At 60.1% G+C, this 20,750-nt stretch overlaps 1 protein-coding gene across 11 annotated transcripts; it reads left to right on the forward strand.

Moving 5' to 3' along the window:
* The first annotated feature begins 198 nt into the window (after positions 1–198).
* LOC105468718 (RELT TNF receptor) lies at positions 199–20,532 on the forward strand. 11 transcript variants are annotated; one of them, XM_071075249.1, is made up of 12 exons: positions 202–350; positions 6,364–6,479; positions 12,977–13,046; positions 14,416–14,490; positions 14,621–14,787; positions 15,010–15,089; positions 16,081–16,338; positions 17,702–17,782; positions 18,100–18,181; positions 18,362–18,619; positions 18,971–19,169; positions 19,328–20,532. In XM_071075249.1, the coding sequence occupies exons 2-12, from the start codon at positions 6,424–6,426 to the stop codon at positions 19,373–19,375; spliced, it is 1,374 nt and encodes a 457-aa protein (XP_070931350.1). In that variant the 5' UTR covers positions 202–350; positions 6,364–6,423; the 3' UTR covers positions 19,376–20,532. The 11 variants fall into 11 exon arrangements, with proteins under 11 accessions (XP_011717323.1, XP_011717325.1, XP_011717326.1 ...); XM_071075251.1 differs by lacking the exon at positions 6,364–6,479 and adding an exon at positions 12,209–12,336; XM_011719021.2 differs by lacking the exon at positions 6,364–6,479 and having other exon boundaries at positions 199–350.
* Positions 20,533–20,750: the final 218 nt, after the last annotated feature.

A 20,750-nucleotide genomic window follows, 5' to 3' on the forward strand; every position in this document is an offset into this window, starting at 1 on the left:
AAGAGGCGGATTCAAGAGGCCCTCTGGGCCTAGTCTCCCAGTCCCGCGCAGCCCCCTGCAGTTCCCAGGGGCGCGAGAGAGGGCGACGTAGAGCAGCGCCGCCCGGCGGCAGAGCGGCCAGACCCTCCGCGGCTCGGGGTGAGTGGGGCCGGGGGCGCAGCCAGGGCTCTGACGTCGGGGGCGGGGCCGGCGGCCGTGACGTGAGGGGGCGGGGCTGCGCACCTTCCCGGCCCGGCAGGCAATTCATTCAAAAGGCGCGCAGGCTGCGCTGCTTCACTGGCGCTAGCCGAGCCGGGCCGGGGCGCCGAGTCGAACGGGGAGCCGAGCTGGAGCTGCCGCGGCGCGGCCAGGTAAGGAGGGCGCGCGGAGCCCCCATCCAGAGTCCGCTCGCCGCGGCCGGGCCAGCGGGATACTGACCCTAGAGGCGCCCCCTGCCTCCCCGCGTCTCTGAGGAAGTTCGCGGGCGCGGCGGATGCTGCAGCCTTGCCGCGCGCCGCCCCCCCACTCCCCCAGTCTCGCGTCCTGTCCCGGCGCCTTCTGCGCACCGGCCCCCCCCAGTCTCCGAGCCCCGGGACCTGCAGGTCCTCCGGCCGCGATTCTGGGCCGGCCCTGCGCCGTGGCTGTCGGGGGGCGCGCGGGGAAGCAGCGGAACTTGCGGTGTGAGGGGCCGGTGGGGCCCGGAGAGATCCCTGGCCCGGGAAACTTGGACGGAGACCAGGTTGGGGTGCGGACTGGACGGCGGCGCCTCGGCGCGGCTGCGGCGCGGGGCGGCCGAGGGGGGGTCTGGACGGTGTCAGCCCGTGACTGTGGGTGACACGGCGCGTGAGGCGGCCTGGCCGGGCGAACGTGTGGCTGGAACACTGGGCGGTGACGCCGGGCCGAGCAGGCGACACAGAGGGGCTCTGTGTGTGGGAGACAGGCAGCGTGTGTGCGTGTGTTGTGAGGGAGAGACCCGGGGTCACTGGGGTCACGAAGTGCGTGGCCTGGGGCGTGACCGACGCAGGGCCAGGGCCACCCGTTACTGTGAGTGTGAAATAGAGGGAGAGGAGACCAAGTGACTGAGAATGAGCCAAGCTAGCTGGCGCCATGGTGTGCGTGTGGGGTCAAGTGGTGTCAGAGCGTGTGTGTGTGTGTGTGTGTGTGTGTGTGTGTGTCTGTCTGTCTGCACCTAGGGCGATGATGAGTAAGAGGCAGGAGGAGGAGAGACCGGACCTAGGACACCTTCCAGCAGATGGGGGGTGATGAGGAAGTTGGGGAACCAGGAGACAAGGGTCTCCAGGGCTGTCCCCACGAGGGCACCCCTTAGGAGTTCAGCTTAGTGAGGAGATGGACCCTGAGGGACGTGCCCTGGCTGAAGGAGAGAGCCGACGATGGGCGACATCTGGTGGGGTGGCCCAGCTGGCAGCAGGGAAGGGGCCCTGTGGTAGTCTCAGCGTGTCCCCGCCTACCTGCACCCACACACCCATGCATCGAAGTCCCTACACCTGGCAAAGTTCTGCCCCTGTGTAATCTGTATTCTCAGTGGACCCAGGCACAATCTTGCTCTCAGACTCCCCCCGCATCCCCGCGCAGGCCTCAGTCTCCCCATCTGCACACTGAGGTGCTGGGCTTTGAATGGACTGTGAATCATCACTTTGGGATCCTCTATTGTTTTTGGGTCAACCGCCTGTGTTCTCCCTTCAGGCAGAAAAACTGCAGTGGGGGGGTTGGGCCAGGCTTCTCTTGGGGACACAGTGGCCCAGGGTCTGCACTCAGGGGCTACTGATAGGGTTGGAAGCTCAGCCTTCTCCAAAACTGGTCAAGAAAACATTAGCCTCCCACCCAAAGGCTTCTTGGTCCTCTGTCATGAAATGGATTGATAGACAATATGGATCCCAAATCCATAGACATTCACTTCTCTGTCTATGTGTCCTTTCTTCAGTTCCTTGGGTTGGGGAGAGTGGGGAGACTTGTTCCCCAGGAGTGGTCTCTGGTCTGGGAGGCTGAGTTCTTGCTGGAGAGCATGAACCCTTTCGCCATCTGGGCAAGACCCTTCTGAGGCCCCTTCTCCCATATGGGGCCTGTGGGGTTCATGCAGGGTGGGGTGAAAGCTGGGCTCCCTAGTCTGGGAGTGGGTGGCACTTGCTGTAGGATCTGGAAGTTCTGTCTTCTGCTGTTGTCCTCGGAAAATGCTGATTGCATTCTAGGGATGGGGGACAGGGTCGGGGACAGTGTCAGGCACTGTTCTGAACACTTCATGTTCTGTCTTGTTGAATCTTCTCAGTGATTCTGAGATGTAGTGACTATGTTTCAGAGAAAGGAACTGAGGATCAGAGAAGCAAAGTGACTTGGCCAAGGTCGTACAGAGTCAGGACAGTGCCAGGACTGGAATTCAGGTCTTCTGAACCCAGAGACCTGAGAGAGAGGATCACCCACCTTCCTAGTAACTGCTCCTGGCTTTCCTGGGCTTCTGTCTCTCAAACTTGGGCTAATAGGCATGGCCTTGCCACGGTGTCCCATTGTGAGTTCTAAGTATGATGTGTGTGTGTACACACATGTCTGGAACACTGGGGATGGGTGGGTTACATGGTATTCCTGTTCCTCCCCAGACCTCACTCCCAACCGGACATCATCAGAAAGACCTGTCCCCTGCCTTCTAGAGCCTGGACCTGGCTTTGGGAGTGTCCCCATGGCTTTGAAGAGTGTATGGAGTTAGCAGCACAGCCTAGGGGTAGCAGGGAAAATTGAGAGTCCCAGGTGACCTTCATCATACTTGAGAGGCCCCCTCCCCTTCTTTGCAGTTGCTCTAGAGGCATTTCCCCAAATCCATCTGCATGTTGTGGTGGGGAGCAGACAGGGAGTGACCTTGAGCTGATCTCTACTGTTTCTGGGCCTCGGTCTCCCTCTTCTTCCCAGAGACCCCTTTTGGCTCTGACCACTGTTGCCACTTGGCCAAGAACTGGAACTGGGGATCATGGTGTCTGTCCCTCGGTCCTCTCTGCAATGACTGAAGCTGTGCTGCTTGGGGCTGATGAAAATAGCTGTCATGGTCTCTAGGGGCTGAGCCCAAGTTATTTCCATCCTCAGCAATGAGGTGGAAATAGCTTAGGGCCTGGGAGGGGGAGCAAGAGGGGAAGGGTTAACTTCTCCTTATCCCAGCCTTGAAGGAGGCCCCCAGCCTCAGCCTGTGCCCTAGCCAAGCCAAACCTTTCTGGGAACTTGGGCCTCTGGGGATGACAGTGGGGCCAGGCTGGGTTTCCACTTGTGGCCACAGTTGGGACTGGTGTGATAGCTGCTAGAGGGAGGGGCCTGTGTCTAGCCAAGAAGGGGAGACATTGAGGGCCAGTCAGCACCTGCCGCTACTCATAGGGTCAGGTGCAATCTCATTTCACAGAAGGAGAGACTGAGGTTCTGAGAATTCAGGGACTTACCCAAGGTCTCCCAGAACCTTCACCCTCCAGACACGGTACCTGCCTTCTGTCCTGAGTTCGCCATTCTGTGTCTACATTCTCCCTGGCGGCTGGAGGTTGGCCAGCACTGGAAGTAGGCCCAAGACACACCTTCCGACGTCCGCCTGCCTCATATTCCAGCTCCGGCCTTACCATCCCTGCCCGGGCTCTGGTTCCAGCTTCTCTGCTTCCACATCGGTTCTCCCACACACTGCCAGAGTGACCTCCATAAAGTAACTCTTGCTTTTTGCCTACAAAGTATAGTTCAAACTCCTCATCTGGCATTGAGGCCTTTCCTTCCAAGGTCTTTCAGAATTTACATCTTCACCCTTGCCTCTCCTTGCCAGATGCCTCGTCTGCCTTGACTTTGCTTTTAAAGCTTCCCTCTTTCTAGAACCCTCTTGGCCATTCAGAGTATAGCCCCAGCTCTGCCTCGCCCAGGAAGCCCTCCCGGCCCGAAATTAGTCTCTCTTCATTGTTGCGGGCCACCGGCCAGGTGTCCTCCCTCACTGCTGGGGAATGAGCACAGGTTTGGGGCACCTGTGGGCACTGTGTGCTCAGCTTGGTGGGGCCAGTGTGGCCAGCAGCCCACCCCCTCCCACTGCCATCTCTGTGCTGGCGAGGCCTCTTCCTGAGGACGGGCAACTGCCCTAGGATCCCGGCACCTGTGTGCTGGGAGGCACCGGGAGATTTGCACCCAGGTCTCTGGTGCTCACCATGACCTGAGGCAGAATGTGTGCTGGGGTTGGGGGCAGAGACTCACGGCCACTCCTGTGGGTAGGGGGCAAGTGTAGTGCTTGCCGTGGTCCTCGACATCTTGTGTCAGTAGAGGAAACTGTCCCTGCTCAGGTCCTGCTGTGCGCCAGGCCCTGGGCCCAGCATTTCCTCACAACAGCACTCACCCGGGCCCTCTCCTTTCCAAGTTGGTATGGGGGAACCTGGACTCAGAGAGCAACCCTAGGCTGAGTCACTCGGCCACTCGTGTTGGAGTCAGGCCCTCCAGATCCCGCCCAGCCCCCAGCCTGGTCTCCAGGCAGGAGGTGAGGGTCAAAGGGTTTGTCTGACAATTCTAACATTAGTTTCTTGAGAAGGGCCAGGCTGGTCAGTACCTAGTCTGGCTGGGTGGCACCTGACTACCTCTGTTATGGGGCCGGCCCTTCTACCAGGTCAGCAGGAGCGAGGACCAGAGAGGAAGGGGTTTTGCCTGAGATCACCCAGCAGGGCATGTTTGGCGCCATTCCCCACTCAGGATCGATGGGGGAGCAGGGATGTGGTCTCTGGACAGAGAGAACACCCACTGTGTGCTGAACCTGTGTCTGTCTGGGCCTAGGCTTGGTGCTGCTGAGTGGGGCTGGGGTGGCAGAGAGGACAGAAGCCAATGCTGCATCCCTACTCTGCCCATCCCTGGGATTACGGCCCAGGAGGCTGTCACACCCTCAGCCTTATACTCCTGGGGGTCATCATTCCCTCCAAGCACAGGCAGGGAAACCAAGGCCCAGAGAGGGGAGGCACTTGCTAGGCCCCAGTGTCACTGGGATCCAAACCCAGGTCTGCTGGCCTTGAAGACCAGAGTTCTTTCCTAGGCCATCCTGGGAAAGATGAGAGCTCTATAAATCAACTGCCCATGTGGCTGTGAGCAAGTGCCCTGGCTAGTTGTCACAGACAGAGGGGGACAGCGGGGACCTCTACAGCCAGTTAGAAGCAGGGTCTGAGTGTGCAGGTAGAGGGGAGTGGGGGCTTCCAGAGGAGGGACCTGTGCTTAGCCCAGTGCATGCCCTGTGAGGAGGAACAGTGAGAGGGGAGGACGTTGGCCACCCGCACCACCGGCGCGCTGTGTGTCTGGCCTCCTGCACGCACCCAATCCCTCCCTCCCTCAAGGAGCCTCAACCCTTCTAGAGGAGTCAAGGGAGACTGAAAACTGATGGCGGGGGTGGGGGGTGGGGGAGTCTGGAGAGGGGAGGGGGCCCCCTTGACAGGGAGGCTGGGGAGGCTTCCTGTAGGAGGGGATGCCTGGCCCAAGGCCTGATTGTAAGAAGAGCCCCTGTTGCCTGTGAACACTGAGTCCTCCACCACACCATGAGGTCAGCTGCACTGGCGCAACTGGGAAACAGGCTTGAGAAGTTGGGGCTGGGTTCCTGACTGCTGAACTACCCCTTACCTTCCTGACCGTGGCCCTGGCTGGTGTGGGAGCAGATGGATGCAGGCCTGCACAGAGGCTGGGACATGGGCACCCAGGGCCCTCCCAGAGAGGCCAAGGCCCCTCTACTCATGCTGCCAGGATTTACATGGAGTTCCCCAAAGCACTCTTGCCATACCCAAGCCTCTGGGTGACCTCGGCTGGCTGTTGCTTGGTCCTGAGCTTGGGTTCCTCTGGTCCTAGTGGGGCTGTGTTGAGAGCCCTCAGTGTCCCATAAGGCAGGGACTAGCACCCCTGTTTGCAGAGGAAGACCCTGAAACTCAGGGAGGGTAAGTAACCTGCCCGAGGCTACAGATCCACGAAGTGACAGAGCCAGAGTCTGAACCTTGGTGGGCTGCTCCAGGGCCCAACCTTGTCTCTTCCCTGCCCCATCACTGCACATGCACTGACCCCAGTCCTCAGCATAGCTCCACTGGGTAGGACCTGACCTGGGATGGCCCTGGAGGGGTGGGAGAGGCCTCTTTCCGCAGCACCCCAAGTCTGGGGAGAGTTGGAGAATGGGGCAGACCAGGGCTGTGGTCTCCCCCAAGTCCCTCCCAAAGCCTCCGCCCAGGTCTTCCAGGTCAGGGTGATTGGGGGCAGGGCCCATGCTGAGCACATTAGGGACTCGGGATCAGATTTATGGCCGGGACAGGTGGCAAAGGTGGCTTCTTGGAGGATGTAGCAGAGCATGAGCTGGATTGCAGTGAGGTGTCCTTCAGCACCCCCAGACCCGTTGCTGTTCTGTCTCTGGGCCAGGGTGGGCAACACGGCTGTCCGAGGTGCTGACAGGTCGATGGTGGACCAGAAGCAGTGGAGATGCCACGCCTGGGTGGCACAGGCAAGGGCCGCCTGCCAGTTGCCCCTACTCCAGGGTAGGTAAACCTCATCTCCTTCAAGATGAAGTTGTTACAGGCTACCACCTGGCCTCTCTGAGCCTCAGTTTCTTCCATGTGAAGCATGGAACACTGTCTTTAAGGGGTGAGACCCAGCCTACAGTGGGAAGGGGACAGGCAGTAGTGCTCAGTGAGGAGGGTTAGGGAGCCCCCTCTCTGCCAGAGATAACTGTCTGGGCTCAGACATCCCTCCTCCAGCCCCAGACTCGACCCAGGAAGTGGGGCGAGGACTGCACCTGTACCATACCCAGTCTGGGAGGAGCTGGGTGGGCCAGGTGTGGCCACCTCAGCCCTTTTCTTGGCCTCAAGGGGCCAATTTAGCCCTCTTAGCCTCAGCCCCACCCCATCCACCTGAGCCACTGAAGCCCAGGCCCGGTGGCAGCCAGGAGGTCTGAGGTGCGGAACCATGCCCAGCTTCTAGGGGTGTGGCTGAGGGTGGGCTGGGGAGCAGCTGCTGCCTGGCCACGAGGTGGTACAGGATTGGGGGTCTAGGATTTGAGGGGTGCATACCCCAGTGTGGTGACCTGGGAGCTCATGGCTGCCCAGACCTGTGGGAAGGGGCGGGAGTGGAGTGCCCTTCTCACTGAGTGGCCCTGAGCCAGCCTCCGCACATCTCTGGGATCCCAGCAGCAGCCCTAGTGAGCTGGGGCTCCACCCTGGGACCTCTTCTTCCCCGCTCTGGGAATTCCCAGACTTCCCTGGTCTTCCTGTCTCTTTCAGTTCCCAGCTCCCTTTCCTGCCAGAGCTGGCACAGACTAGAACAATATGCAAAGGAGTATAGATGCAGGCAACTCCTAAAGGCCCCATGGGATGGCAGTGCAGACAGCACCTTCTCCTGGGGCCCTCCTGGGTCCTTAGTAACAGACCCTCAGTTGAGCCGCCTACTGGGTGCTACTAGCTTGCTGGCCTCCACCATCAGGTTGGCAAACACTGCAAGGACGTTTACTATGTGTTAGGTCCTGGGCTAAGTTGCAGGGTGAAAGGATGTGCCAGGTCCTGGGCTAAGTTGCAGGGTGAAAGGAGGCAGAAAAGAGACAGTCCTGGGCTCCATTCCTGCTTCATCTCTTACTGGCTCTGTGACCCCCGCCAGTGACATCCCCTGACCTCAGTTCGCCCAGCTATGAAACAGGAATGCTCACTTCTCCCGCAAGTAAAGGCAGCAACCCAGGACGAGGGCCTGGCCTGCACAGGGCTGGGGTCTGTTCCATTCCCCGTGAGTGTGGAGGAGGGAAAGCCACCCAGTGTGGTCACTGCCCTACTTCAGCCCCAGTTGCCAGGGAACCGCTGGGCTCCTTGCTAACCTGGATTTCTCTGTTGATGGGTGGCCTTTGTCTTCCTGCCTTGGGTGCGGCCACCGCCAAGGGAGGCCTGTGTCCAGCTCTGTTTCCAGGCAACCCTAGCCTCTGAAGGCCAGAGGGAGGTCCACAGGCTCAGGAGCCACTATCTGGGAAGCAGAGTAGCTGCCTCCCCACCTGCCCTGCTCCAGGTGGGCGCTGGCCCCCACCTCCATCTCCCCCAGTGTAGCCTCTCTTGGCAGGCAGCCCGGGGAGCCTGCTGAGACCAAACTGTTCATTCTTCTCCCTCCCCTGCTTAACCCTTCCAGGCTCCCATAGGCCCTAGGGGGAAGTACAGGCTTTTTGGCAGGCAGCTGAGCCTTGGTGTGACCTGAGCACTGCCCACCAACCTTCCCAGACTCCTCCAGACTCCTACCGTCTCCTCCACCCTCCCGCCCTCCAGATTCCCACCAGGGCGAACCCAGCACCACCTGTGTACCAGACTCTGCGCCAGGCACTGAACGTAAAAAAAAGTTGTGTGCCCTTCTCCACATTCCACACGTAGGGAAACTGAGTCACAGTGAAGTGTGGGGAGTGCTTACTCTGTGCCAGGCCTGTGCTGAGTACTTAATGTGATTCTCTCCTTTCAGCCTCACCACAGCCCTCTGCAGGCGGGCCACAGAGCCAGTGCAGGACAGAGCAGAGCAGGACTGCACCCCACACTTTGTATCCCCAAGTTAACCCAGGGGTTCAGATCTGGGTTCTGACCCACCCCAGCCTCTGGGCTCCTTCCCCCTCAGCCTGCTCACTGGCCCTTCTAGCTCGGCATAGCTGGGCTCTCTACCAAGAGCGCCTTTTCTGCCTTCTCCCCCAAATCAGCCCATACCCGCCCGGGTCAGCACTGGGCATGGAGCAGGCAGCTCGTGGTGGGGAAGGGGCTGGGTAATGGGATCTGCATGGCACCATGAATGCTGAGGGGGAGGTGGGGGTGAGGGTACTCCCAGGAGGAGGTGACTTTGAGCTGAGCTCTAAGGAAGAGTGGGTGCTGGCCAAGCGATGAGGGGAGAGCAGAAAGCAGGTGCAGTGTGTGTGAGGGTGGAAAGCACTCAGCATGGCAGGTGTGTGGGTGGGGGAGGTTGGTGTCGGTGCGTCAGGACAGCATCCTGAGGGTGGTGGGAGCTGGCCCAGGGCCAGGGCCAGAACTAGGTGTCAGGGCACCGAGGCTGCAGGGCGGGACTGACCTGGAGGTCAGAGACAGGGTGACGGGGCAGGAGCAATGGGTGCAGGCCCTGGGAGAGCTTAGGGACTGTAGGGAAGGGGAGGGCCCCGCCTAGGGGAAGGGGAGTGGCATGGCAGGGCCCAGGTGACCCCAGCGAGCTTCAGTTCTGGGAAAGGGGAAGCTGCCTGTGGCCTGGGCTGGTGGCACAGCTTCCTCTTTCTCTGAGGCCTCTGGGGCTGCACCTCACTGGGGCTCCACCGCCTATGGCCTCAATCACGGTCTGGGGCCCTCAGCTTGGGGCCCTGGCCATGGCCTTTGCTAGTTGGCTTTTCTCCAGGGAATTTCTGGTTCTCATTTTTCGGGCATTTTTTTGGAGGGCTGAGTCTGAGGAAACCCTCCCCGCCTCGTGAGCCTGTTTGGAGGCCTCCTGCTTCAGACATGGGGCTGGGTGTGGAGTTTTGTGGCAAATAAAACAGACGTCCCTGGCCTCACCGCTGTCTGGTGGGGGAGCAAGGAATAAACAAGTAAGCAAACAAATACTTAATCACAGCCCTCTGCCAGCAGGGCAGAGGAGAAGGGCTGTGGAGAAGGAAATCCCATGACCTACTTTAGCTTCATTACCTCCTTTAAACCCCATGACTGGCTGGGCATAGCAGCTCGCACCTGGAATCCCAGCACTTTGGGAGGCCAAGGCCAGAGGATCGCTTGAGCCCAAGAGTTGGAGACTAGCCAGGGCAACGTAATGAGACCCTGTCTCTACAAAAAATAAATTTAAAAATTCAACCAGGCATGGTGGGGCATGCCTGCAGTCCCAGTTACTCAGGAGGCTGAAGCAGGAGGATCACTTAAAAGTTCAAAGTTGCAGTGGGCTGTGATTGTGCTACTGCAGTCCATCCTGGACAGCAGAGTTAGACACTGTCTCAGAAAAACAAAACAAAACAGAAATCCCCCAAAAACTTCGTGACAGCCTTGCCAGCCAGATGAACATCCCCATCTTGTAGATGAGGAAACTGAGACCCAGTGATGTCAAGGTCCCACAGGGAGTTGGTGGCAGTGGAGACTGGGCCCTAGGCTAGGAGACATGGGAGGAGTGGCCTCTAAGCTAAGTTCCTTCTCTGCTACTCCCTGGGGCCCCTCTTCCCCATCCACTGTGGCTGGGTGTGGCTCTCCTCTGTCAGGCATCAGAGGCTCTGGCGCCTCACTGACTGCCCAGCCTTCAGGGTGAGGCAGAGGTGGATATGGGGCCTTCACAAATCCCCTCGCAGCCGAAGGGGCTTCCATCTGAACTGTTTTTTTGGTCACGGTTCCAGGGCTGATTTAGATAGTGGAGGCCTCATGGGGCAGGGGGTAGGGGTGCTGAGCAGCAGGTGTGGACATGTGTGTGCACCAGGCCTTTCTACCTGACTGGGCAAGTCCAGCAGGGGCTCAGTCTGGGCTGAGTGTGGGGGCCGGGCAGCCAGACTGGAGTAAGTGCTGATTTGGGGTAATGAGAAGGTGCATAATTAGAAGGCGCAAGGCCCTAGGTGGCAGTGTCTGTGCGTGTGCTGGAGTGGGCCCTTGCTGGCTTTGAGTCTGGGCCTTTGGACCCTGCTTTCCTCTTGGAAGGTTCTAGATCACACAGCTCTGCATCTGTCTGCAGATAAGCAGCTGCAAATCTGCTCCCTGTGGGCTAGCAGGTGCCACCCGGGGTCGGGGTGGTTATAGGGCTCTCTGCTGTGGTTGTTTGGCCTCTTTTCACCCCCGCATCAGCCCTCTGGGCCTACCTTGGGGACATGGAGGGCTGCTAGAGCCGGGGGCTGGGCTATCGGGTTGCCCCTGGCTTTTTTTTTTTTTTTTTTTTTTTGAGACGGAGTCTCGCTCTGTCGCCCAGGCTGGAGTGCAGTGGTGCGATCTCAGCTCACTGCAACCTCCGCTTCCCAGGTTCAAGCGATTCCCCTGCCTCAGCCTCCTGACTAGCTGGGATTACAGGCATGCACCACCACACCCGGCTAATTTTTGTATTTTTACAAGAGACGGGCTTTCAGCATCTTGGCCAGGCTGGTCTTGAACTCCTGACCTCGTGATCCACCTGCCTCCGCCTCCCAAAGTGCTAGGATTATAGGCGTGAGCCACCATGCCCACCACAGCCTGCCACCCCTCCTCCCCTACCATCGGGCTCTGTCATACACAGTCAGGCCTAGTGGGGAAGTGAAGCCTGAGGACTCGGGGCTCATGGTCAGGTCTGTGGGTTAGATCCCTCAAAGGACAGGGGAGGGGCCATGGGGAGACAGGCTCGAGGTGGAAGCTGGGCCCTGGCAAGGGGACAGGACACTTTGGGGCAGAAACTGGAAGGAAGACTTGTGACCAAATTCGAGGAAGGACAGGGGGCCCTCCCCACATGGCCTGGGGGTGTCATTTGTTGGGTGTTGACTGTGAAGTGTGGCCTCCACCCTATACTGTAGCCTTACCTTCTCCTGTCCCTGGCTTTTCCCTGAGCTGGCCTGGGACCCAGAGTGGTTGCCAGTGACCTGGAGAGTCCCGAGATGATGTGACCGCTGCCCACTCCCTCCCCTGAGTGTAACTCAAACCCTGGGCCCCTCTGAGGTCTGCCAAGAGGGAGGGTGGGTGGACAGATCGGTTTCCTGGGCTGCTATTCTAGGCGGGAAGGCCGGGCTGCCTGCAGGGAGAGGGCTCTGAGTGACCTGGGACCTACCACAGGAGGCGCTTTTCTCACCTCACTGGGCTTGGAGTCACAGCGGGGGGCCTCAGCCTGCGGCAGCCCTGAGCCAGTGGCTGGGTTCCCAGGCTGCCCCTGGGCTTAAGAGGCTGCGTGTGACCTGAGGAGAACAGCTTCTCTCAGCCTGGTGTCCCTGAAGCCAGGCCTCCAGGGAGTACACAGCGGACTTCCTTGCTCTGCCACCATACCTTCTGCTGTCTGATGTGAGTCCTTTGTCCTGCTGTGTCCACCTCCTCCACTGGCTGAAGGCTTCTCCAGAGCAGGCCACCATCACCTGGGGGCCTCAGTCTCAGACCGGTGGGCTGTGGCGCCACCATGGATATTTCTCTGAAGTATCACACACTGCACTCCCACTCTATTTTGTTTCTTGGCACTTACCACCAACTGGCGGGGACACCTCTCTGTTTGCAGTTAGGTCTCCCCTGGACTGGAGCTCCTTGCAGACAGGGACCTTGTCTGTCTTGTTCATACTGATTTCTCCAGTGCCCGCACGCATTAGGTGCTGGAGAGATGACAGAGACAGAGCACTGGCTGCCATGACCACCCCAGCCCCATAGGTCTGCCTGAGGCAGAGCTGTGGCCAGACATGTCCCAGCCTCAAGGGAGGAGTCAGCCTCCCTGGAAGAGGTATGGACAGTGGCCATGCAGAAGGACCAGGACCTAGATGGGGTGGGGAGCTGTGGGAGCCAGACCCACTTTGGGGAAAGCTTCTAGAGAAGCTTCTGGAAAGAGAGGCCTTTGCATTGGGCTTTGAAGGGTAAAGGAAAAGGCCTTCCTTGGACCAGAAGCTGCAGGAGTGAAGGCAGAGGCCGGGCATGCTTACAGACCTGTGAGGAGGAGGCGGCGGGAGCCTGAGCCTGGCGCACTGGGCTGGAGTGTGGAGGCGGGCTGGGGTGTTGGGTGTTGGTTGCAACCCTGTCATCAGGGACACAGGCCGCCACACGCACTTCCTTCCCCTCCTGATGCCTCGGGGCACCTGGCAGTTTAAGGAAGGGGAAGGAAGCCCTTCCTCCTCTGGGAAGTCTCCTAGCCTGCAGAGCCTTCTTCCTGCCTTCCCGCCTGTGCTGCCCTGTGAGGCCGGCTCCCAGGCAGGGCAGCCCCCTCTTGGGGGCTTGGGGGTGTGGAGCCGGCAGCCCTGGGCTCTGCCTGCCCAGCAGCACCTTGCCCGCTCCCCATGAGTCCTGTTATCCTGGAAGTGGTGCTGAGGGGACAGCAGCCGCCTGCCTGTCCCTGCCGCTCGGCCGAGCCTCCTCTCCATCTGCCCTAGGCCAGCGACCACCAGGGGCCTCAGGATGAAGCCAAGTCTGCTGTGCCGGCCCCTGTCCTGCTTCCTTATGGTGAGTTGGGGATGGTCCCTGGGAAGGAGAAAAGTCGCACGTCTGCCCTGCAGCCCTCCAGCAAGAGGGTGCAGACACTCCCCGGGAACCCCATGCCGGGCAGGGCTCAGTGACTCAGCTCTTGAAGACTCTGAGGCAGTCGGACCCTAGGAAGCACCTCTGGGCCCACCCAGGCTTGTCAGGGAGATGGAGAAGGAAGGGCCTGCTGGCATTTATGGGCAAGGCAGGCATGGCTGAGGGCAAGATGCCCGTTGGCACGCAGGCATGAGAACAGAGCCCAGCCCGGAGGGTAGGCTGGGCACCAAGAGGAAACTGGGCAAAAGAGGGCTGGGATTTGGACCCTGAGAGCCATAGCACCTCAGATGCTGGGGTTCAAGATCTGTATTGTTCTGGGGGGTCCCAGATTCCAGGTCCCAGGATCATAGGATCAGGCCAGCTGCCTGGAGCTTCTGGCGAGTCTGCATTACAGACTTACAGCATCTTGGGGTCTGCTCTGGGGCCCATCTTTCTGCTAGAAGCTCAGGGAGGGCGAGACTTGGCCTTGGGCCTTGCTAAGGGTTGCTCCTTACAACAGGAGGCCTTCCAGCCTTAGCAGGTGCTAGGAGCCGCTCTGGGGTCTGAGGAGATCCCTGTTCCATCTCCAGGGCAGCTGATGGTGGCCCCATCCAGCCTAGGCCAAATTGGGGGACTGAGGTCTCCTCCAGGAGGGATTCAGGAGAGACAGTTCATTCCTAACAATGGGAAACAGAGGGAACTCCTAGTGAAATGGGCTGGGGACACACACTGAGAAGACGGAGCTTTCCTTTGGGATGTGGCTCCCTGTTTGGGTGTGTGGATGTGAATGGGGTGGCCTCGCATCGAGGGGAGGTGGCAGAGGAGGATTTGGTCCTGGAGACTTTCGCTGAAGGGAGGGCCCAGAATAGGAAGCGCCACCTGCAGACTTGGCTCCAGGGATGATAAATGAGGCTGGTTAATGATATGCCCAGCTGTGATGGGGGCACAGATGGACCCAAGGCGGGAGGAAGGAGGACAGAATATGAGAGAGGATTCGGAAGCATTTCCTCCTCATTGTTCTGGTTAGCTGGAAGGGCTTGAGATCCTGATGTGGCCTTATCTGGGGTTTCCAGCACTTTCCAGAGCCAGATGTGGCTCTCTCCATCCCCAGGTACTGGCCATGCAGCAGGTCTGGGACAGGACAGGTTTTCCTCAGTGTGAGGGATTGAGGTTAGAAGAGTGTGTCCCTGAAGCCCGGGTGGAGTAGTCAGTGGTCCTCACCACTGGGCTTTCAGGAAATAAGTGGGGGATAGATGACCCCAGAGACCCCACACCCAGCACTTTCTGCCTCTTTCAATGCCTACTGTTCTTCCAGCTGCTGCCCTGGCCTCTGGCCACCCTGACATCAACAACCCTTTGGCAGTGCCCACCTGGAGAGGAGCCTGACCTGGTGAGCATTGCCCTGCCCTCCTACCTGTCCTGGGAGGGCCCTGAGGGCCGGGGGCAGAGTCCTGTGCCTGGCCCCCCAGGGATCCTCAGACTTGACTCCTGGTCGTGCTCTCACCCTTTACCTCCCACAGAACCCAGGTCAGGGCACATTATGCAGGCCCTGCCCCCCAGGCACCTTCTCAGCTGCATGGGGCTCCAGCCCATGTCAGCCCCATGCCCGCTGCAGCCTTCAGAGGAGGCTGGAGGCCCAGGTGGGCACGGCAACTCAAGATACACTCTGTGGAGACTGCTGGCCTGGGTAAGCCAAAGGGAGTGCGAGGAGGGCTCCTGGCTGGGTGACCAGGACTCTGGATCCTGGGGTCCCAGCCTTATTGTATCCTGAGCAGGCCTCAGTTTTCCCATCTGTGAAATGGGATGGGGCAGGACCAATGAGGGTGCCTGGAAGGAAGGCATCCAGCCTCTCCTAAGGATAGTGTTTGGGGAAACTTCTGGGCCTCAGTGGTATCTTCCTTCCTCGCAGGTGGTTTGGGCCTTGGGGGGTTCCCCGTGTTCCATGTCAACCGTGTTCCTGGGCACCTCTGGGTATTCACGGCTGTGATGGTGAGTGGCAGACTGGTGCTAGGACTGGTGCAGGCGTATGTGCGGGAGGGGGCCAGTGAGCTGGAGCCCAGCAGCCTCTGCAGTGTTCATGTGGGGGCAGTGGGGTCCTTCTTCCAGCCCAGGGCAGGGCGTGTAGCCAAAGGGTCTCCAGCAGGGCACAGTCAGCCGCTCCCCTGGCTGTTTCTGTCCACCATGCTTCCAAGTGGCAGAGAGCATCCTGCAGGTGGCAGCCACAGCTGGGGGCTGGGGACTCACATGCTGACCTGTCCCCTGTACCCTGTCCCCATCTCCTCAGAGATTCATGCCAGCCAAGTGCAGTGGCTAATGCCTGTAATCTCAGCACTTTGGAAGGCCAAGGCAGGAGGATCACTTTGAGACCAGCTTGGGCAACACAGCGAGACCCTGTCTGCAAAAAATAAAAATAAAAAATTAGCCGGGCGTGGTGGTGCTACTTGGGAGCCTGAGGTGGGAGGTTTGCTTGAGTCCATGATTTCCATGCTGCAGTGAGCTGTGATCACACCACTGCACTCCAGCGTGGGCAACAGAGCGAGACCCTGCCTAAAAAAACCCATGCAGATGAGTGAGCTCACACACACACTCAGGTACACACATGCACCTCCTCCCGCTGCTGAGTCCATCACCCCTGAGGCACTGGATTCACGGCCAGGCCACAGGGAGGCAGATCCCATCACCCTGTGCTGAGGCACGTGCCCTGTGTGCCGTCTCTTCACTCCCTGACCCGAGCGTGAGGGGAGGGTGGGGCTGGGTGTCTGAGCGTCTTGAGGAGGCCTTGTTCAGGACAATGCTTCGATGGCCAGAAAGGAAAGCAGGAGGGCAGCGGGTTGACCTTTGCATCCCCAGCATGGAGGGGAGTGGGCTGCCCTGGGTGCATTGGCTCTCCTGCAGCCCCCTCTGACTCAGGCCCTGGGCCCCTGTCTCTCTGTGTTTGTGTCACTGCCTCTGTCCTGCCTCCATCGTCTGTGATGCTCAGAGTGGGGTCGGCGGGCCCGACGTGGCGTGGAGGTGGCAGCAGGGGCCAGCAGCGGTGGTGAGACACGGCAGCCTGGGAATGGCACCCGGGCAGGTGGCCCAGAGGAGACGGCCGCCCAGTACGCGGTCATCGCCATCGTGCCTGTCTTCTGCCTCATGGGGCTGTTGGGCATCCTGGTGTGCAACCTCCTCAAGCGGAAGGGCTACCACTGCACGGCGCACAAGGAGGTCGGGCCCGGCCCTGCAGGTGGAGGCAGTGGTGAGGCCCAGCTGGGGTCCAGGTGGGGAGGATGGGGGCATGAGCCCAGCCCCAGCTCCACTTGAGGGCTGCCAGCAGAACCTTGCCTGGCCTCTGGGGTCTGAGAGGGAGAGGCCTGGGAGGTGACAGCTGCAGACTGACAACATGGGAGGAAAGGTGAGGGGACAGAGGTGTGGCCGTGGGGGCAGAGCAGAGGCGGCACAGCTGTCAAGCGGCTTCAGTGGGATCCCACCCTGGGTGAAGCCTTGCCCAGATGTGGGGATCTGGACTCTTTAGAGGCCACAGTTGTGTGTATGGTTCCAGGGTCAGATGGCCTTGGAGTTACTCAAGGTGACCTCTGATCTCTGGCCTGCAGTAGGGGGAGTGCCCTGTGTCAGGAGGGCTGGTAGGGCAGCTGTTCTGTTCTGGGTAGGCACCGCGAGGGGCTTGGGTTTCAGTTCCAGGCTGTCGTTTGAGTTACAAGGCCTGGAACCAGAGGGACAGGCATGTGGTACCACCTTCACCCCCAGGGCCCCAGGCCCCTTTCCTTCTTCCCCACACCACCACTCCCCTGCAGGGCAGGGGCCCACGTGCACACACCCTCCCCTGGGCCCATGGGATCCTGTGGCCACATCATGAGTGAAATGGCATCTCCCTTGCTAGCACGCTGGGCTGTCTGGGGCTGGCATGGGAGCCAGAGCCCCTTCTAAGTCCTGACACTGAAGTCTGGCAGGGGCAGGAAGGGGACAGGATCATTAGGCCGGCAGGAGGGAACGTGGTGACTCAGGGCCATTTTGCCTGGGACTGCGCTTGTTTTCCTAGAGACTTCCTTTAACTGCTGGATGCTGCCTCGGTGCAAGTCCCAGGAGCTCTGTTTGCTGCTGGGCGCAGGGTTGATCACCGTGGCCCATTCTCACACTCTTGAGATTTGGGCCCAAAGCTGACTAGGGGCCCTCATTTAAATTGTTACACAGACAGGGCACGGTAGAGAGGCCATGGAATGGCAGTTTGCTGTAGATTTGGGGAGTTCTGGGTAGGGTGGCAGCCCACAGCTCCCTGAGGCTGAGGAGACAGTGCAGACCCAGTAGATGCTGATGCACCGCCCCCTCCCCTGCCCAAGTCAATGACTGGAGTTCTCGTGGCCCTGAAGCCTGTATGCACCCGGGCTCTTAGTGCAGGAAGCAGCGGTGTTGAGTCGTGAACGTGATATGGGCTTCTCTGAGCCTGGATCCCACATTTGCAGGGCTCTGGGAGACTTGTCACCTAAACGCACATGCTTATGGCCCTTAAGAAGGCCAGGGGTGCCCTCTGCTGGCAGACGTGGTTTAGCTCAGGAGCGTGACTTCCCCCTCTTCCTGAAGATCAGGGCCCTTGTCTTCCCCAGGAATCAACCCTGCCTACCGGACTGAGGATGTCAATGAGGACACCATTGGGGTCCTGGTGCGCCTGATCACAGAGAAGAAAGGTGAGGAGAAGGTCTGACCCCATCCCAGTGCCCAGGAGAAGAGGGTTTCCTCCAGAAGCCTGTGAGGCAGCCGTGGTGGGCAGAGTACCCCCCTGCTCTGCCTTCCCTGCCAGGGTGCCTCGAGCCGCCTGGTGCTCTCTGACCCCGGAGTGCACACCTCTGCCTCCTGTAATTGCCTGATGAAGTGGGAGAAAAGGTGCACAGCCCAGGCTGGGTGCGGTGGTGTGGAGGGTAGGTGGGGGGTTCTCTGCTGAGGCAGGGGGTGGGAGGCGTGTCCCATCTGGCCAGAGCGAGGGTCTGACTGCAGCTGCCCACAGAGAATGCTGCGGCCCTGGAGGAGCTGCTGAAAGAGTACCACAGCAAACAGCTGGTGCAGACGAGCCACAGGCCTGTGTCCAAGTGAGTGGGCTGGTGGGAGATGACGAGGCCAAAACCCCATTAACCAGCCTGCCTCCTGGGGATCTCCCACTTGGGTCTCCCTCCTCGAGTCACCCTGTTCCCTCCACTGCCTGCTGGGGTCTCCTGCCCCTGGCCTGGCCTGGCCTGGCCTACGGCCACTTCTGCCTGTGCCCCCTGCAGGCTGCCGCCAGCGCCCCCGAACGTGCCGCACATCTGCCCGCACCGCCACCACCTCCACACCGTGCAGGGCCTGGCCTCGCTCTCTGGCCCCTGCTGCTCCCGTTGTAGCCAGAAGAAGTGGCCTGAGGTGCTGCTGTCCCCTGAGGCTGTAGCTGCCACTACTTCTGCTCCCAGCTTTCTGCCTAACCCGACCAGGGTTCCCAAGGCCGGGGCCAAGGCAGGGCGCCAGGGCGAGATCACCATCTTATCTGTGGGCAGGTGAGGTGGGCACAGACACAGCAGGGGCAGGTAAAGACGTGACAGCCTGGAGGCCTAGAGGGGGAGGCAGGGCCCCAGCTTGGGCCCTGAGCACCCTGCTCATTGGGAGCCCTGCCCTTATTGGGCCTCTCTGGGCAGTGGGGGTGGCCAGAGAGATCAGGACTTCCCAGTTATGCTGTGTCTCACATGGAACCCTTGTGTCCCTAGGGCAGCATCTTGGCCCCCATGGCACCCGGGCCTCCAGGCTCAGGCTTTGGACCATGAACTTGCTGTGTGACCCCGGGCATGTGCTGCCTTCTCTGTGCCTGGGGATCCCCGCTAACGGGGATGATTGCCCCACTCTCCTCACAGGTTCCGCGTGGCTCGAATTCCTGAGCAACGGACAAGTTCAATGGTGTCTGAGGTGAAGACCATCACGGAGGCTGGGCCCTCGGCAGGTGATCTCCCTGACTCCCCACAACCTGGCCTCCCCGCTGAGCAGCAGGCACTGCTAGGAAGTGGTGGAAGCCATACTAAGTGGCTGAAGCCCCCAGCAGAGAACAAGACCGAGGTGAGGGCCAAGGAGAAAGGTATCTGTCGGCACCTGGGCCAACCCTGACCAAAGACGGGGTAGGGGTGGAAGTGCGGTGGGCCCTAGGCAGGGGCCACTTTCCTGGAGCCAGAAGCCAGCCCCTGACTCAGCTCTGACCCCTCACCCCTGTCCACCAGGAGAACCGCTACGTGGTCCGCCTAAGTGAGAGCAACCTGGTCATCTGAGGGGCGGTCTAGTCTGAGGACACTGCGGCCCTGCCCTGGGAGGTTCCGAAGGCTTCCTGGAGGAGGTGGAGCTGCAGCTGGGACTGTGAGGACCGAGAAGCAATGGCCCAGCAGACAAGACAGCAAAGACCAAGGCCTGGAGGTGGGAGTGTCCGCCCCAGTGAGGAGGCAGGTGGCGGCGGGCACTGTGTACAGGAGCACACTGAGCCCCGCCCCGGCCCTGCTGCCAGGTTGCTCCCCTGCAGGATGCCCCGACCCCCGTGCTTGCCCTGGCTGGATCCTAGGAGCCCACGGGATTCTCTGTATCATCAGAGGGCTGGGCTTGGCAGAGGGGAGGGGCCCGTGCCCATCACCCCTGGCCCCATTCCTTGGTAATTAGCCACACCCTTGCCTCTGTACAGGGCCCTAGAGCAGATGTGCCTCCCCCTCCTCTTCCAGCAGGTCTATAAAGGGAAGGGGCAACAGAAAGTCCTGGGCTAGGAGAATGAATTCCTGGGTTCTAATCTTGGGCACGTCTGTGGCCATCGCTGGGTCCACTTTTCTGACTGTGAAGTAGGGAAAGACGTTCTCAGTACCCAGGGCCTCTTCAGCTCTTTGCGGGTTCTGGGCTGGGTTGTGGGGGGCTGGGGAGCTGGGCTCTACCATCCCTCCTATTAGTAGCTTTATCCAGCCCCGTTTTTGCTGCTTCCAGGGCCTCTGCCTTCTAGACCCCAACGGGGCTGTCCATCCATGGCTCTGCTACAGAAGGGGCTTAATGCATGTGCCTGCCCCTCCCCCAGCTTTTTTAAATGAAACCGAAAAAAACAGACTTGATCCCGGCAGGACTATGATACAGAGCCCTAGCCTGCCCAGCCGGCCCCAAGATCTCAGGAGCTTTAGGGAGAAGAGTGTTGGTGGGGCTGGAGCACACCTTGGGCCTCAGTGGTTTCTGCGTCCCTGTGGTGCCAGTGCTTCTGGGCAGTGCAGGCAGCTGCCAGGCCCAGCCCTGACCTCCACTGTGGCTCAGCAACCTGGTTATTTATGTGGGGCCGTGCAGGCATGGGCCCCGCTGCCTGTCCGTCTTGTTTCTCTTATTTATTGAAACTTGCCGTTGCCCTATCCTTGTGTCTCCATCCCCTTCCATGTGTTGAATAATAAAAGGTGGGAAAGTGCTGTCACGAGGAGCTCTTTTTCTCTGTGCCCTTCCCAGCTTATCTGCCTGTTCCACTTGTACCTGTCCAGCCCTGCCCTGTGCTGGGCACCATGGCAGGCTGCCCTCCCCTTGCAGTTCCTGCACCTCAGCAGCCGGGGAAGCAGGGCCCAGAGAAGACCCATCAGCTCATCTGGTTCTCACCAAAGCCCCTAGCTAGAGGCAGGGCTGTCCCACAGAAATAGT

The sequence above is a fragment of the Macaca nemestrina genome, chromosome 12 (assembly GCF_043159975.1).
Source record: "Macaca nemestrina isolate mMacNem1 chromosome 12, mMacNem.hap1, whole genome shotgun sequence".
Taxonomy (NCBI): Eukaryota; Metazoa; Chordata; class Mammalia; order Primates; family Cercopithecidae; genus Macaca; species Macaca nemestrina.

Bases quoted from the DNA above. Each gene is read 5' to 3' on its own strand.
- LOC105468718 (XM_071075249.1), top strand. From the start codon at position 6,424: ATGCCACGCCTGGGTGGCACAGGCAAGGGCCGCCTGCCAGTTGCCCCT. The intron at 17,783-18,099 runs GTGAGGAGAAGG...AGCTGCCCACAG, and splicing joins CCTGATCACAGAGAAGAAAG to AGAATGCTGCGGCCCTGGAG. The intron at 19,170-19,327 runs GTGAGGGCCAAG...CCTGTCCACCAG, and splicing joins CAGCAGAGAACAAGACCGAG to GAGAACCGCTACGTGGTCCG.